This window comes from Meleagris gallopavo, chromosome 1 (assembly GCF_000146605.3).
Source record: "Meleagris gallopavo isolate NT-WF06-2002-E0010 breed Aviagen turkey brand Nicholas breeding stock chromosome 1, Turkey_5.1, whole genome shotgun sequence".
Classification (NCBI taxonomy): Eukaryota; Metazoa; Chordata; class Aves; order Galliformes; family Phasianidae; genus Meleagris; species Meleagris gallopavo.
Genome location: NC_015011.2, coordinates 170,408,555 through 170,426,878, shown reverse-complemented (window position 1 = coordinate 170,426,878; position 18,324 = coordinate 170,408,555). Strand labels below are relative to the sequence as shown.

The 18,324-nt window shown below is 38.9% G+C and overlaps 1 protein-coding gene across 1 annotated transcript in view; it reads left to right on the top strand.

Moving 5' to 3' along the window:
* Window positions 1-18,324, top strand: part of KL (klotho) — a 59,851-nt gene that overhangs the window by 34,585 nt on the left and 6,942 nt on the right. The window contains exons 4-5 of the mRNA XM_031552119.1: window positions 12,031-12,541; window positions 17,038-17,306. Coding sequence (XP_031407979.1) covers window positions 12,031-12,541; window positions 17,038-17,306 — 780 coding nt within the window. The remainder of the gene's footprint in view (window positions 1-12,030; window positions 12,542-17,037; window positions 17,307-18,324) is intronic.

The following is an 18,324-nucleotide window of genomic DNA, read 5'->3' as shown; positions in this document are numbered from 1 at the left end:
CTGTAGCAGAGCAATTTTATAAATGCCATTAAACATGCATTTAGAAACAGACATAAAGACTTATTCATATCTGAGAAGTGTATTTTCATGATCTCAGCAAGCATTGGATGAGGTTCTAAATGCAATTCCCAAATCAGGGGAAATATAAATTGGATCCAGTTTAATCTACGATTGCAGTACAGCTGGGAGCTTGTGGAAAAACCTGAGTAAATACACATAAATTATCCTTGCCTCTGAAGAAATTGAAAAAATCAAACTCCTTCTGCCCTTCCCCCTCTGCAATTGCATGTTCCATTTTGTTCTCCTGTCTCTTACTGATGTCATAGCTCTGTTGTTTGAGTCTTTAAAAATGCCCAATACCCAAGCGTTCCTCTTGCCCCACCTGAATCTTTTCCCTGTCTTTCGTTGTGCTGAAATTTTTCTCTCCTCTTCTGGGATCTGATTTGAACAGCTGCACTTAATCTGCTGAATGGCTGCTGAGGAGTGCATTGATTCCACTAAATAATGTTGCCTGCCCAAGATCTGCCTCCCCCAGTGACTGGGGACGCTGACGAGGTGTACCTTTGCCGAGTAAGCAGATTTAATTCTTTCACTTTCCCAGATCTTCCTGTCATAGCCAAACATCATGGATCCCCTAACATGAGGAAGAATTACAGCTAGTAATAGCCAGTGTATTAATTCAAGCTTTTCAGTCAGACTTGTGTTGCATAGTGTTGTAAAGATAGGCAGACAACTGAGACATCGAGCCCTGTCCTTGATTCTTTCTTCCAAGGGCACAGCTATTCCCCAGTTTGCTCATTTTTTCTTCTATTTTGCACAAATCATGAAGTATAAAAGACACAGGTAGGATTACAGCTACATGATGTAGAGCTAAGTTCAAAATTCGTGCAGCTGAAGGGGACCACACAAGAGGGATTCCCATTAAGAATGACACTCAGCCTTCTCTGCTGCAGTTGTTATTTCAATTTGTTTGGTTTTGCAGTGTGCTGTAATCACTGCTTTTTTTGGCTGGTTTCTACAACCAACTGGACTTCAGATGCTACAGAATGCTTTACTATCTGCAATAACCATGCAAAATCTATTCCAAAAGTTACTGGATTAAAGTTAATGTGGTATACAATTTCAGTGATTTTTATAGCTTAAGCAAAGGTAGTGGATAATTGAAATCACACCATTCAGTCAGCTCTGAATGCACGCAAAACAGAACAAAACAGAACAATGAGATAATTTATAGTGATGGCTATATTGGGTATGCATACAGACATGGCTGCATCTCACATGAACAGTTGCAAACTGATTAGAAAAAGAAGGAAGAATTCTGTGTTCACATCTGGTCAAATTATGATCCAAACAGTAGTCTGAAGATTGAAAATTGGTACCATCCCATATACAGTGCTTATCCTGGTGACCTGCTTTGAGCATTCATCTAGAAGACCGAATGGAACTTTCTTCTTCGGTAGCCCATTGTTAGTGATGCAAAACTCTGATCTCAGAATGATTACATTTAATTGCCATGGTTATAGCAAAGTAAATCAGGTTATGATCTCATCAGTGATTGAGCTAGATTTGGACATGAACAACTGCAGAGTGTGGTCTGCTACAGTTTGTAATATATTGGTTGTACATCCGTTGCCTGAATTTATAATTCCTGTAACACTGTATAGGACCAAACGCCTCTCTGTGGCTACACTGGAGACTTCTTCTGATTCCTTCTTTACTATCACTGCCTAGTGGCTGTTGTTTCTCAAGAGGAATGAGCAATGAGAAAAGCTACCCACCAGTACATTCATTCAGGGCTCCAGAAATACCTTCTGATGCCATTTGTTGGCTAGAAAACCCTGGTTGTCATTACTTAGTGATGATGTCTCCAGATACAGCAGTTACTGTTTTGTTGTGAGATTAAGTACCTACCAATTAATATTGGCAACCATGGAGCTGTTATCTTTGGGTGCTAAAGACAGAGGGGATCTAACCTATGTAGTAGAAACATTTACTATAATACACATTCAATAATTCTGTATCCATTATTTAACATCTTCTCCCAGAGGGAACTATCTTCTGTTGTTCTAGCCCCCTCAAAGTGACTTTTCCTGTGAACAAATTGGATGCGATCCCCATGGTATGCTGTAGGGACCACCTACTGTTGCAGATCATTGTTCTCCTGAGTCCACAACACTGATATTCTTAAACAGGCTGAGTTTGCTAATTACACCTTTCACCCACTCTACAGTTTCTTGATCTTTCCATTATGTTAGCACTAAGTCTCCCAGGAACATTGCATGCTTCTTTTCATACAGAATGAACTGAATGCCTTTCCTTATGGAGGGGTGATGGCATGCACATAAAGTGGCCCTGCTGGAACAGCATTCCATTGTGGCTACTAGTACTGGCCTTCTTTGTATGCTGAAGAGGTCAAATTTTGTTCCAATCTCCACTCCCATCACTGCAAGGTTTTAATGACTTGGTTAAAGTTTTAGTGGATGTAGTGGATATAAAATCATAGAGCAAAATAAACAAACCAGAACAGAACTGAGCTCATACAGACTTGTAGAGAAAGGGGTTTCATATTTGCTCACTGTTGGTAAGGTGATTGGTGTACTCCTTAATATTTCACTCTTGCCTTGTGCCACTTGGTCTATTTATCAGTTTCCTTAAAACTGTTCTTCCAGGGTTATGGCTTGTGCTTGTTAACTCTTTCAGCTCTGGCCAAGAGTAATTTCTGTTGCTTTTATGATAGGCCACATCAGAGCCTTAGAAATGCTCAGTGTTCATGAAATTTTTCCTTGCTCCAGTAAGCTTCTCTCTGTGATTTGAGATATTTTTATGGCCTGTGTGGCTGATGGTCAGGATCCATAAATACTTTGGCATGGGTCCTCCTGAAATATAATTTCTTTTGGGACAATTGTTGGGTAAAAGCCTATCTACCCATTCATCTCCAAGTGGCTAAAGAACATCTGGGGCTTTTAGGACAGTACATGATTGTACCTCAAGAATGATTTCTGCCTGCCCTTCTGTCAGCCTTTCCCAGCTCTACAAACATTGCTTTTCCAAATCAGAATAAGTTGATGCTCATTTATAAAATTGGTTTCTTGCTGTCTTTCTCCTGGAAAATTCTTAGCATTAATTTGCACACAAAACGTTCCGGTACATCTCCAGGGGTAGTTCCATACTTCAGCAGGACCAGATTATTTTGAATCCACTGCTGTGCCAGGTTAAGATTTTAGGTTAATCATTCACACTAGAGCACAGTTCTTCTACCCAGGATGCTTTTAATCTGGGGATATGAGTAGTGAGTAATCTGAGTTCTTTAGGGTAATGAGTAATCCAGGCTCTTTATTCTATCATTTACACCCAAAATTATAGATTGCCTTTAACATCTTTCTCATCTGTGTTGTGATATACGTAGTTAGATTAATCTCAGCAAGCAGGAATACCTCTTTGTGACTTTCTTGTTTGTCCAGGACATGTAATGATAATGGGCTTTAGTCCTCTGTTTACTTCTATCTCGTTAATGTGGTTTTTCTTCCTAACACACAATTTTAATTATAGGGAATTAGCCTTTTTTCTTTGTTTAGATTTAGCCAACTTCTCTGAGACTTTTCAAAGCATTCTTTTCATGTACTTCTACAGCTTTTCCCTAGATCAGATTGCTGTCTGGATACACACTGAACCATCAGAAATGCAGTCTCCCTGTTAAACGATTGGGATAACAAACATAGACTAGCAATGTGTAGAACAAGCATTTCCAAGTGGTGTGTTGAAGAGACGAATATGCACAGATGGGTGCATTTCTCCCCATTATCTATGGAAAATGTTTATCTCTTGTATAGTCATTCAGATCTTTTCAGTCTACATGTAACCAAAAAATAGTTGCCTCTTCTCAACTGATGGATATGTTAGTGTGGTTGCCCTCCTCACTGTGTGACTTGCAGAGCAATCCCTTTATATATCTTATCTTTTGGGTGAGTTCTGGAGTTTTTTGAGTCATTTTCTGTAGTCTGAGGTCTGAGAGATTCCAGGAGGAGATGCTCTACTTTTTTCTCAACTATTTTGTTTCCTTTGCTATGCACTTCGTATAAAACTGGATGAGATCAGAGGTTTGATCAGGAATTGATGTCTTCTCCTCACCAGTACTATTACAAGTTTTCTCTTTTTCAGTTGGCTTTTAGCATCTGTTTAATCTCAGTGCTGTGACTCAGCATTATTTTGTCACTGTTAAATATTTTATATTTATATTCCATAAATATCATAGGTCACTTTTATCTGAGTTTTATATGTCTAACTTCTGTGCTCACTGGTGTTTCTAGCATGCTTTGTCTTCAACCAGTCTATGACTTAAAATCCTTTAATGTTCCTGTTACTTTTTGGGTAATAATATATTCAGTTGCCACAACCTTTACCATTTTTCCTGGTAAAGATTCTTCCAAACTCCTGATGCTTTTTTTCATCCTTTTTCTAGTGCATATATTTCCAATGATTATCAACTCTTGCAAAATGGTATTATTATCTTGGTTTTCAATGTTGACAGCAACAGAGAATCACAGAATTGTTTGAGCTGGAAGGGACCCTTAAAGGTCCAAGTCCCCTGCAATGAACAGGGACACCTAAATCTCCATCAGGTGCTCAGAGCCCCATCCAGCCTGATCATGAGTGTCTCCAGGGGTGGGGCATCCACCTCTCTGGGCAACCTGTGCCAGTGCCTCACCACACTGACTGTAAAAAACCTTCTTCCTTATATCCAATCTTAATCTCTCTTCTTTTAGTTCAAAACCATTTATCCTTATCTCGTCACAACACACCCTGCTGAAGGGTCTGTCCCCTTCTTTCTTACAGCCCCCTTTAGATACTGAAAGGCCACTCTCAGGTCTCCCCAAGCTGTCTTCTCCAGGCAGAGCCCCAGTTCTCTCAGCCTGTCCTTGTAGGGGAGTTGTCCCATCCCTTGGATGCACAGTTTTATGCAGTTGCTTTTCTGGATTACAGATAAATTCCATGTCTTTTCCCTCACATCTTTATTAGGCGGTATTTTTTTGTGTGCTTGAACATGGCATTGAAGGCCAGTCACACTTCTGGAGCTTTTATATGTGTGTATAGCTTCAGTGCTTCCAAACCAGTTTTGATAGCAGTGATTATTTCTCGGTCTTCCACTAAATACTGCCTGAATATTGTGTCCCAGATTCCAATCAGAATCAAGTCTTTTGTCAGGGACTAATTTAGGCTCCGTTCAGTACAGCAAGATTGTCTTTCAGCTTTAAATCACTCAGACTGCTCTGTACTTTTATCTTCTTTTTGTACCCTGCTTAAGAGTCTCTCATATCTTTAATATGCGCATGGGTCATAACATTCCTTGAACTATTTTTGTGCAGTTCCGTAATTAATCTTTTCTGTCAGAGGTAACGGAAAATGATTAAACGCATCAAGTGTCTCAGAAGCATTTGTTGTCAGAAATAAAGCTATTTTTATCTTGTCTCCCATTGCTTCTCGAAGTCAGATGCTGCCTAATTCTTTTCCAGATGACCTTTATATTTTCAGAGCGTCCCATGAGACCCATAGCTGCTTTCCCAGCCTGCTTCTCTTCTGATGCTTTGGTTTACTCAGACAGAGTGTGGGCTCCCCCGTGGTGGCAACCCACCTGTGGAGTGAGCGGATGGAAGTGCACACTTCTCACTCTCATCTGGCAGTTAAGAATGGCATGGGTGAACCTGTGGCCTAGAATCTTCCGCCTTTGCCATTTGCCTGAATTGCTCAGATGCAGGTGATGACAAAAATGAAGTGAGATGGATTTTCCCCTAGTGGTGTATGGTTGTGTTTGCTCAGCTTCTGACGGCAATAGTGGGATTTGCAAGGCAGGTGTGCATCATCCTGCTAATGTTCCCCAGGGTTTCTTGGCCTTGCGAGGCAGGATGAGGTTCAGAGAGCTTTGTGCCTTTAGACAAATATTTAATGCCATTTTTGGTGCTTTTTCTTAGAGATGAGAGTCATACCAAGCAGAGGCGTTGTTCTGGAGTTAATGCTCTCTAGAAGTTAAGGTCCCTGGTTTAATTTTCTTCTTCTACAAATGCCATAATATCTCTGTTTGCTCTTAAAATAGGAGTGGTATTGCTTCCTGCCTTCTGTATGGCATAAATTCACTCATGTTTGTGAGGCATGAATGTGACCCACATAGCTAAACAAAACCCATGATTAAATTGCACTAAGAAAGGAAGTGCAACAAAATAATGTAGTTCAGGTATATTATAACTCTAAAAGCTAACGTTGCAGCAAACTGCACGTTAAATATTTACTCTGGTCCCACATTGTTGAAATTGGTCAAAAATACCAGATTAGTTGAATTAATTATTTGTGACTAATGGACTTTATCAGGAAACTAGAAAAATAGATATTTCTGAAAAAAAAATATAGAGAAAAAAGGAAGTAATTACATGACTAGCATGTTATGTACAACAATGTGAAGGTTCTATACATTGGCTTTAGAATATAGGAAAATTCTCAAGCAGTTTCTAAATTTCTGTATCTGTTACTCAGTGTTAAGAATATCATTTTTTTGTGAAAGACAGTGTTTGTCAAAACACTTCTGGATAAAACCTACTTCACTTTGGATCTAAGAGTGAAACATTACATGAAATGTGACATTCTTTTTTTTGCATCTTTTGATTGAAATACGTGTTTTTGATGAAATGGGGAAAAAAAAGTAATTGCATCTTTCCTCTTCTTGGTACAAAGTATATTTGGGCTAATAATACCATAGAGTTTCCCATACCATTCCAGTAATTTTACTCATTTCAGAAGAGCTTTTGATATAGGACTGAGTAATGACATTTTTGTTGGAGTTACATCAGTCTGCCTCCTAGTAATCAAAAATCCTTTGCACATCTTTTCCAATTAACTCTTCTCTTTGTATTACAAAATGAGTTTTAGTAACACTTCCCTGTTCAACTTCATTAACATGCAAATAGAGAGTTAAAACAGACAGTTCATCTGAGCATGGAGAGCAGGTAATTTGTGCAGTTTATTTGTGAAATGAATGGTATTATTATTGGTTGAGAAGACGCAACTGGAAATTGAGGCAACTTGTTCTAGAGGAATGAGCACAAATTACTGAATCATGATGTTCCCAATTACAATTCTTGATTTGCTGTTGTGAAGGTTATGCATCATGATAGACATAAGCACTGAGAACTTGTAGAATGTTACATGCCAGTGCCAGACCTAGGAAGTTCTTAATGATCTTGAGCACGAATTTAGAGTAGTCAGACAAACAAATGTCTGTATGTTACTAAACTGACTTTGCCTAATGATTCTTGAACTGTGTAGCTCTGCATTGCAGTAGAGTAGGATATGACAACAACATATTATTATGAAGACTGTTTGTCCATGTTGAATTATTTCTGCTACTAATGCAAGAATTTGGACTTTGTAGACTGGCCCATGCTATGGCACTGCAAAGGGCTTTTCAGCCTTGGAAATGTGTTTGATATTTCATCTAGGTTGAACTTGATCATTATTGGGCTGATAAATACCAGAATTTCACAGGTTGATTGTAGGCTGAGCATTATTGAATAGGTATATTATGTGGGAAAATTATGGGAAAAAATATATTGACTTAAAAACAGGATTATGCCAGAGCTTGAAATATGAATTAAGTACAATGATGTGGATGGGCTTAGACAAGGACAAGCTATATCTTGAGAGTTTTTTTCCATTTTTGTGGTATTAGAAAACTTTCATTTTAGTGCTGTAAGAATTTTAAGGGTAAAGCAAGTGTTTAAAAGCTTAGCTGAGATTATGTTCCTAAAAAGTGCACCATAGTGAGCACAGAGTAACTGGCAGCTTTCCCAGTACCAGCTTAATTCAAGTCTAAGAGTGTAGGGGAGTATCCTCAAAAAAAAGGTGTCAGTCAAGTGTTTAGTATCTAGCAATATGTGCTACTGTCTGAAAGCAAGAGATAATGATAAGACTACCCAAATTCAGCAACTAGGACACAAGCTGTAACAGTTAGTTCTGCTCAAAACATGGGTGACTGCACAGCTCTTGTAACTAGCCTTTTTTGGTAAGGTTTTCCAGTCAAACCAAGTGATCTGTCAGCACCATACACCTGTTTGAGCTAACAAGGAACAAGAGTCATCAGCAGCTTGCAAGGAGTCAATATGTTATGTGTCATGAAAAGTACTGAAGTGTGGTTTGCCATGGTCTTAATCCTGGTCAGCTGTGGACTAAAACATGTTCCTGGGAAGTCAGTGAGATGAACAAGCAAAATTTTAGATAAATACAATCAATAGTAGACTGAATTATACTCTTCTGTGCTGTCCCTCTTGACATCCTGGTTGCCAAATTGGGAACAAATGGATTTGCTGGATGGACCACTTGCTGGATAAGGCTGGATGGTTACACTGAGAGAGTTGTGATCAATGGCTCAATGTCCAGGTGGAGAACAGTGACAAGTGGCCTTCCTTGGGGATAAGTGCTGAGACCAGTGCTATTTAACATCTTTGTAGGCAACATGGACAGTGTGATCAAGTGCATCTTCAGCAAGTTTGCAGATGACACCAAGCTGAGTGGTGCAGTTGACATGCTAGAGGGAAGGGAGGACATCCAGAGGGATCTGGATAGGTCTATAGCAGGGGAGTTGGAACTAAATGATCTTAAAGGTCCTTTCCAACCCAAACCACCCCATGGATATTCTGTCTAGCCTCCAGTTGCTGCTTCAGAAGAGCATGATGTCTATTTGGGTTCTGAATCATATCTGCCAGCCTTGTTTTGGTCTCAGAAGGTCCTGCGCACCTACACTGAATTCTCTTCCTAATCCCTAAACTTCTGGGACTTAGGCAGTAGTCCTGCTGAGTGCCATGATATGGCCTTTGTACTGTACCACTGAATCACTCTCTAGATTTCATTAAGTAGATTGACTTGAGTGGGATCTTTTTAGCTCAATATAGGTAGTGCCATGGTGAGTTTTCCCAGGCTATTTAGGGCTTTTACATGGAACAGCCATCATTCTGGAGTGGAAAATAGATGTCAATATTCAGGTAGCTAAGTGGAGCTGGAGTCTACAGAGGTAGCCTGGGCATCTAGCTTACATGTGGATAGCTGAATCTGAAGTGTCTTCAGTTCAAATCGAGTCACACCCTAACAGTGGGGTTGTACTTGCATGAATATAGTTATGTATGTGCAAATTGTCATTCAACACATTCTGTAATACGCCAGGCTGGCAGTTTTACTTAGAATTTGTATAGGACTTTGAGCTTTCTGAAACTGCTACTAGAAGCTGGAATACTCTGAAGCATCTAAAGCTGTGCTTGACATCTGATTTTAGGAAAAGTAATGCTATCCCAGATATTCAAATGCTCTGTTCTGTCATGGCTCCTTCCAGCTTTATTTCTGTGCGTGTTTGAACTACTCCATTAAACTATGTCCACCAAGCCTGGGAACTGTAATTCCCTATTTTCTATGTTTAGCTGGTTTATTATGGATAGTATAGAGTTATGTGTAGTATAATTCCACTTCATGCACACTTCAGGAGGCAAACACTTAAATGGACTTCCTCTCACCTGCTTTCAGCTGTCTGTAGATCATAAGTCTTGTCTACACTAAATGATAGGTTTTGTCTGTCAGCAATGGAAAGAGATGCACTCCCAAAGAATGACTACTTATTTTTAACACCAGCCTCCTCATTTTCTGTAGAGATAGACTAGATGACCATCTTAGAAGGTGGAATGAGATCATCCCACATTTTTGCACTTCATATTTTTTTTGTTTTTATAAGATAGTGAATAGTACCTCTTTATGGAAAAGGCTGACCTGTGGGATTCCCTCCTTCCTTGCTTTGTTATACTATCAATAATGTATCTCCAGACATCCTGTGACAAGTGGTGACATATTTGTTCCCAATAATATTTTAAAAATCATGTTTACGATGTTGGCTGGTCATGGTGCCTAATGTCTTTTGTTCTGTTGTCAGTACAGTGGCGCTTCAGTGTAAAGTTAAGTAAGTGCCAGTCAGCTTCATTCTTGTCATGAAACTAGAAAATAGTGGTTGCTATATTCAGTTTCTCACTAGATTCTCACAGAATCAATTGTAATATAGACAAGTGGCAGGACTGCATTGTGTTAATTGTTGGTATACTATACCTGAGACCATGTATGTCAAAGTTTGCACTTGACAGCTTCATTCAGGTGCATACACAGAGGTGTATCCTACAGTGCTTTAGAGTTTTCAAAGTTCTTTGGGTTTTGGTGAACATTCTAAAAGGGCATGGCATTAGTTTCCTCTACTGGCAATGTCAGACACACAGTTTTACATACCCCATAATGACTCAAAAACAGTGTTTCTGTATGGGAGCAACTGAACTGAGCCCTAATTATTGATCTTACTTTTAGTTGTCCTTCACTTCCAATCAAAATTCTGCAAGAACAGTATAATGATAGAAGTCATTGTTTTTCCTTGGTAATTAACAGTATATATAAAAAAATGATTAATAATTTTAATCGTTTAATGCTTTTAATAAGGTTTGCAACTGGAAACTATTGCAGTTGAAAACTTGAATGGTAAGAGTGTACGAAAAGGAATCTGAAAGCAAAAGTTATGATATTAATGATAAAATTTGCTAACATACCACCTGCATGAATTGGAAGACCGATTTTATATATGGCTTTTATTCCAGGGAGGACTGAAAAAATGCCTGTGACATTTTGATTAATATTCTGTCATATATTCAGCACATCTGTATAGCAAGAATGAAAATTCATGTCATCACAACATTACATGAACAAATACTAACTGATAAGTCTCAGAACGCAAGTGTAAACTGGGGATAGTTATCAGGCAGACTTTGTTCTAATGAAAAGGTCTTGTGTCTTTTGCCTTTAAGCAATTACCTAGAAAGAAGCATTACAATTTCTACTAATGTGAAGATGACAAAAAGATATGATGTTGATTCACAGATCTGTCAAAATTTGATAAGCTAGATGCAGAGAAAAATATATTTTAGGTGGTGAAGTGCTCTTGAGATATCACGGTATTTTAGATGAGTATTTGCTCACAGTATAAGACTATGGCCACATAAGCAGAAACAGTATATTAAATTATCTCTGGTTTCACTGCTGGCAAGACTATCACCACCGTACTATGTCTTATCCTGCTTCTGCAGTTTGAGATGGATGATGACAAATTGGAAGAGATTCAGAGAACAGCGAGAGTGGCTTGAAACTATGCCTGAAGATAATGAAAGGCTCCAGGAACTTAATCTATTTAGCTTTCAAAGGGAACATTGAGAGTCTGTTTCAACTAACTCTGTAAGATCATGGGGAAGAAATTTGGTAGGAAACAGTCCACAGTAGCAGATTAAGTTATACCAAGAGTCAAATGGTTGAAATTCGATGCTTGAGATAAATAGCAAATTTTAGTGAATAAGTTAAATTGAATTATTGGAATAATTCTTCAGCTGCAGATATTTTTATTTTTTATTTTTTTTTCCATAGACATTTCTAAAACCAGGTTGATAGTTTTTCCTATACTATGTGTTCTAGTTCAAATAGAAACAAGTGTATGGGTTTTCTTTGTCTTGAATTGTTTGAGAGATCTCAGTAGATTATACAAATAGACTTGACTTCTTCATACATCTGTGAATCTGCAACTAAAGTGATATTTATGTGAAGAAAACATCTTTTGAAACATGTTTAGTTAAATGCACTTTTGTTTTTGGAAGCACTGGGAATATGCCCAAACTCAATAATAAAAGCTAACAAAGATGTCTAGCTGAATACTGAATGATGTGTTCAGTGTCTGGGAGTTGTATCTGTCTTATAGGAAGCTGCAACGTAGTTTTCCCAGAACAACTAGAAATTTGTCTTTTGTTATTATAATTAACGAGAAGTTAAATTAGGAATTGTAACCTGCTGATGAATCAATAAGATCAAGTCCTCAAAATGCAACGTTTATGTGATCATTACATGACACCGGGTTGTATTTGGGACAAATTACAATACTTAAAATGGAACTTCAGACGCGTTGATGACAGTCTTTCTTTTCCACAGGCACACGCTAAAGTCTGGCATCTGTACAATGATCATTTTCGTCCCACTCAAAAAGGAAAAGTGTCCATTGCCCTTAGCTCTCACTGGATAAAACCTCAACATATGACTGAAAAAAATATAAAAGAATGTCAAAAATCCCTTGATTTTGTGCTTGGCTGGTTTGCTAAGCCCATATTTATTAATGGTGACTATCCAGAGAGCATGAGGAGTAACCTCTCATCTCTGCTGCCTGAATTCAGTGAAGAAGAAAAGAAGTACATCAAGGGAACAGCTGACTTTTTTGCTCTTTCTTTTGGAGCTACCTTGAGTTTCCAGCTCTTGGACTCTCACATGAAATTCCAGCAGTTGGAATCAATAAGCTTGAGGCAGCTCCTTTACTGGATAAGCACTGAATACAACAACCCCCCAGTTTTCATTGTGGAAAACAGCTGGTTTGTTTCTGGTAGCACCAAGAGAGACGATGCCAAATACATTTATTATCTCAAGAAGTTCATTATGGAAACCTTGAAAGGTAGGACTGAGGTTGTATTAATATGTGCTTGTCAAAATAATTATGCAAAATAACAGACTAAAAAGATTTGTTTAAAAAAAAAAAAAAGGACTGAAATCTAATTTAGTCTTTAACATTCATGTTGGCATTTGTGAAATGAGACTCCAGATCTCTTTTCTGGGTTTGTTCTTTTCATCTCTGAAAGACTCATCATATCTGCAGATAGCATTTAGTGTGCTTGAGCTGCTGTCTTTGAAGTCAGTAGGAAAATTTCAGCTGTCTTCGGTGGGAGGTAGTGCAACTGTGTGTGAACTGTACTCCCGATGGACTTAGGGAAATTTATTATGTTATTTATCAATAATCACCTTCTGTATCTTCGGTGTATGCATATTCAGAATTTGAGAATACATACGTGGAAAGGAAAATGCTATCCAATAAGAGTTCCTGTGCAAAAAATGTATAGGTAAAAAAATACTTTTCATTCTGCATCTCAGTTTTGCTTGTGCAAATGTTAATTAATGCAGTTCTCAATATCAATCACAATAATTTTAATTTACATCAGTTTAAGGAGAACTGAGTGTTATGTAATCTACATTATTTGTTAGTCTATCATTTTTTTCACAGAGAAATACACCACCTTGTTACTATCTGTTTTCCCATTTCCTTGTGCCAAAACAAATTCTTTCAGCCCTCATCAATGAGTTGCTGGAGTTCCAATTTCCACTTTCATAGTCTTTAATTTGTTAATGTACGAATGAATAATTGACTTTCAGGTCTACAGTTTACTTTTCCGGTTTTAAAAACAGTATTCTTATAGGTATTTCTTCAGACAAGAGAGCTGTTGTGTTATGTTGCCATTTTCATACATGTGACAGGCAGAAACAACTTTAATTTACTCTCAGCATCACAGAGATGTAGAGTAATATGTTATTTCAGAAACCTATTTCATAGAAATAAATTAAAAGATGAATAAATACATGAGTCAGTGCATCTGAAATGGCAGTAATAAAAGTGAAACAGTAACTGTTGTGTGCACAGTATTACTCATTTGTATGAAGTCAGATGAAGTACTGAACTGAAAAGGCTCGAGTGTGGTGACACACTGGAACAGGTTGCCCAAGGAGGTTGTGGATGCCCCATCCCTGGAAGCATTCAAAGCCAGGCTGGATGTGGCTCTGGGCAGCCTGGTCTGGTGGTTGGTGACCCTGCACATAGCAGGGGGGTTGGAACTCAATGATCATTGTGGTTCTTTTCTACCCAGGCCATTCCATGATTCGATGATTCTTATCATAATATGGCTGATACCCATATTTCTCCTCCACTTATAAAGACCTGTATATACATACATTATTCTACCTTTTAATAATAGCTGGCTGGAAACAATCTCAATTTATAGTTTCTTTCCTGTTATTGTAAATAGTAATAACAGCAATAACAACGACAGTGGTAGTGTTGTCTTTATATTAACTTGTGAATTACAATGTATATCTGAACTTTAAACAGGAGGGGAAAAAAAAAAAAGAAAAAAAGCAAAGACAGAGGACGGGATTTGCAGAAGGGACTTTGGCATCATTACAGTTAAAATTATTGCACTCAACTCCTCTGTGCATTAGAATCTGAATTATTCAATGTGAATATCAAAGTTCCCTGTGCAGCACCCATAGAATTAAGTTAAGAAAGATTCACAGAAGACATCATGTTGGTAGTGAGCAGTCTTAAGTTAAGTACAACACAAAAGACCAAAGACAAAGGCATATATTGTCTCTGTCAGAGACTTAGGACATGTCTGTCCTGTGTAATAGAGCACTATCACAAATAGATTAATGAACTAGTCCCCACCAGATTCACTCTAGCAGTGACATGGCAGTAAAGTGTTTACAGCACTGAAAAGGAAGGCTATTTAATTTAGATCCAAGGCCACATAGATGTGATCTTGCTCCTTCCTAGATCTTGCCAGTATCTCTGCCTGATACATTGTGTGCATGCACCAGTTCCATCAAAACTTTGTACTTTTTGTCTATATTGCCAAGTACAGCCCCGTAGGAACAAACCCAATGGTGCTGAGGACCAAGTAGCCATACTGTGTGCATTCCTGAGGCCAATCTCTGCTTTAATTTTACCCCAGAGGAACTCAGGACAAGAGTCCTCAGACCTTTCTGTTATGTGAATCAAGGTGGGGTAAGTTGAGGCAGCTAGGAGGTCTGCTTAAAAAGCAAGCTCCTGATTTCAGCTGAAGTGCTGAAGTGGGCATCCATTCAGACACTGTGTGCTGCAGACAAGCCTCATGGGTTTGTGTTTTGCTTTTTTTGCTTTTAGAAAGAGCCTCTTTATCTGGGATTCACATCCTCAAATTTTGCTGTTTACTCTTTTTTATTTATTAAATGTTATTTGAATATTTTTTTCCAGATAACAATGAGGATAGAATAGAGTGAATAGATCTATATTATAAATACTAATTAAAGTTGCTAATCAGTAGGTGTCTTCATGGTATCTTCAGAGGTGGCTATCTTACTCCAGGATCACACTCTGCTGTCTTTCTGGTTCAACAAATAAATTGATTGTTTCTTGTGAAGCTGAGCATGTAGAACAGAAGGGCATGATGGTTCTTCTGTGCTGTGTTGACTAGCTGAGAGGATAGGTCACCTGGGGAGTTAGGAGATCTAAATTCAGGGAGAAGAATAGGAATGGCCAGGCCTCTGTCAGGGCAGGACTGTGCTATTCTCAGGTATATCAGAAGGCAAAACATAGATCCCTGGGCAAATCCCATGTGGAAATGGACTGTGGGTTTCATCCACCCCTCCAGGATACGACAGCCGCTGAGCACAGGGCTTTAAGGATCTTTATATGGTAGTGACTGATGTGGCTTCTTATGCTGTTTCTAGATTACTGAGTTGAACAGCACAGGAGCTGAAGGGCTAGTAGGACGCAGCCAGTGTTGTTTAATCATTAATCCAGTTCTGGCCCAGCTCTGTGCAGCAGCACACGTCTAGGCATGCCGTGGGGACTGCTCGGCTCAGGCATTATTTCCCGCAGGACTTTTGGACAAGGGCACTCAGTTTCAGACACCCGAAGAGCTTAGCTTTCAGTGGATCTAGTTTGCATACTGACAGACACTAAAAAGAGGGCAAGGAGACAAAGCAAAAATAAAAAGGAAAAAAGACATTCATTTTTGTTGTATTTTTTTTCAGTAATATGCAATTCTCAGGGGAAACTGTTTGAGACTTCTAAACTTGCAAGGTCTTTTCAAGTCACTTCTTTCACAGGCAACACTTTAAAGCTATTACATTTTGAAAGAAGGATTTGAGGAGAACTTTTAGGTGTTCAGGAAGCGCAGGAGTGCTGTGTGATGACTTACAGAAGGGGTGATGTGCTGTTCAAAGGGAAATTCTGTCTAACAAAGTGGACCTGTGCTGGCTTTTACTCGGCTGGTACAGCAGATGTCATCGTGTGTATGAGCACAGGTTAGAAAAATACCAGCATATGCCAAACATAAAAGAATGATGCCTTTAGGAGGAGACATATTCCACTTCCTTAGACATTTTCTCATGGCCTGCGATAGAGACTGAGCCAAATTTATTGTTTATATAACCATAGCTGATTCAATTGATTCGAACGGGGTTACAATCAAGAATCCATGTGGTCCTTCATAACTCACTTTAATGAGGTACATTAACAAAACCAGGAAATGAGGATCTTGATACTCTGGTTCCCTGAAATATGCTCTGAGTGTTGTTAAGTTGGAAAATATTATGTGCAGTCAGTGCTCAGTTTGGGTTTACAGAAGAGTTGAGTAATAAGGACAAACTCCTCTGACTTCTGAGCCAAACTCAAGTTCAAAAGAACCTTTAACAATGCACTTAAATAGGTGGGTCTAATTAAGTAATTAAAATAAGCACTCTCCTGTGTGCTTTCCTGAAGCTGAGCCTTGCCCAGGAACATTTTGCTGAATCTTAGTGTTTAATTCAACTAAATGTGAGTATCGCTTGAAATCTCAAAGCTATAACACTGGCAATTCTGACAGTTGACAGTAGACTCTTATTTTAACTTAGAAAGTGCGTGGAGATTCACAAAAGCCAAATAGATGACCTAGAATATATCACCACTGGTGACACTTTGGCTCCAAGAGAACTGCAGCACATGCTTAGCAGAGCTGGCTCAGAGGCTGCAGACTGTTCAGGCACAGCATGCCCCGCTCCAAGGCCAAGCATTGGCACACCTAGTCAGCAGCACTGCTTGAACTGCTGCTGTACCACTTCATTTTTTTAAATCTGGCTTCTTTAAAGTCAGGCCAGGTAGTTCTGTTGCCTTACACAGTGTGCCTATGCCCTGGGAGCCTGTCCCAGAGCATTCTGAGTGCAGCTGAAGTATCTTTCTTAAATGGGCTTTGAAGCAGACCCTGAGATATTTATCTGACCTCTTGCATTGTTCTTACATGTAAAAACTGCATGCTTTGCTGATACAGCGTAATCTACTCAGAAAAAAAAGAGCAATGAGTTTGGGTTTTGTTCTTTCCTCAGCCATCCGGTACGATGGAGTTAATGTGTTCGGATACACAGTCTGGTCCCTCCTGGATGGCTTTGAATGGCACAGGGGATACAGCATTCGGCGCGGATTGTTTTATGTTGACTTCCAAAGCCACGACAAAAAGCTGATACCAAAATCTTCTGTCTTGTTCTATCAAAAGTTGATAGAAAAAAATGGCTTCCCTCCTTTGCCTGAAAACCAGCCCACAGAAGGGGTCTTTCCTTGTGGCTTTGCCTGGGGGATTGTTGACAACTACATTCAGGTAAGTCTGATGGTGCAGCCAGTAGGTTCTCCAGCCAAACCACTGGACAAGATCATGTTGGTGAACTTACTGAATGAGGTGTTTGCTGGCATATACTACCACAGCACTGTGACGAAATGGGTATAAGACTTTTATGACAAATGCTGTGCCTTTCATCCTTCACTAGTCTTTGTGTGACCAGGGAGAGCCAGTCTGGCTTACAGTCTAGAAAAGAATGGCCTAGAAAAACATGCAGAAAGGAAAGGTCTGAGGCTCCTCTTACCTGGATGTGTTACGTGTTACTGAAATCAATTCTAATTCTGTTTAATGGAAGTTGCTTAGATGTGCTAAAGCATATTTCTAAAGGTCCTCATTTATGAGACTGAGAGTGTTACTGTTTTTTCAAGTCAATGACAATGTATTTGCCTGCTGTGGTTATGCATGTTCAAGAAAATTTCCTGAATACTCCCAGCGTTTAAAATGGTGTGTTTCTACATCTCATGTATATACATTTTGGCACTTTTGTTAGAAGACTTTATGTGTAAAAAAAAAGTAAATTATATGGATTTAGATAAAATTTCTGTATTCCTTCCTTGCCACAGTATAGAACTGTGTCTGACTGAAGCTTCAGTGCCCCTGGATAACACATAGAGTGATTGAGGATCCAGTTCATAGCTCTCACTGTTTTTGTTTCTGCTAAATATATATTTCAAGAGAACCTTTCAAATGTTAAGACTTCATAATATGTAAAAACTGTAGCTTAGTTACAGTCTCTAACTGTTTGGCTCTGTAATTCTCAGACGCTGCTTTGGCTTACAGGGCTCCTCCCACCACAGTGAGGATGTGCAGTTAAATTCAGCTCCGAAACTGTATCCAAGAACAGAATTTTTGATTTAGATTTTCCACAAAGACAGAATATTTCTTCAGGCTGGGGTATAGGGGACTTGTTTGTTTTTTCTTACTCCAAACTAAGATCAAACTTTGTTCTCTTGAAAAATATGGCACCCTCCTTATCTGATACATTGATTTCCAAGAAAAT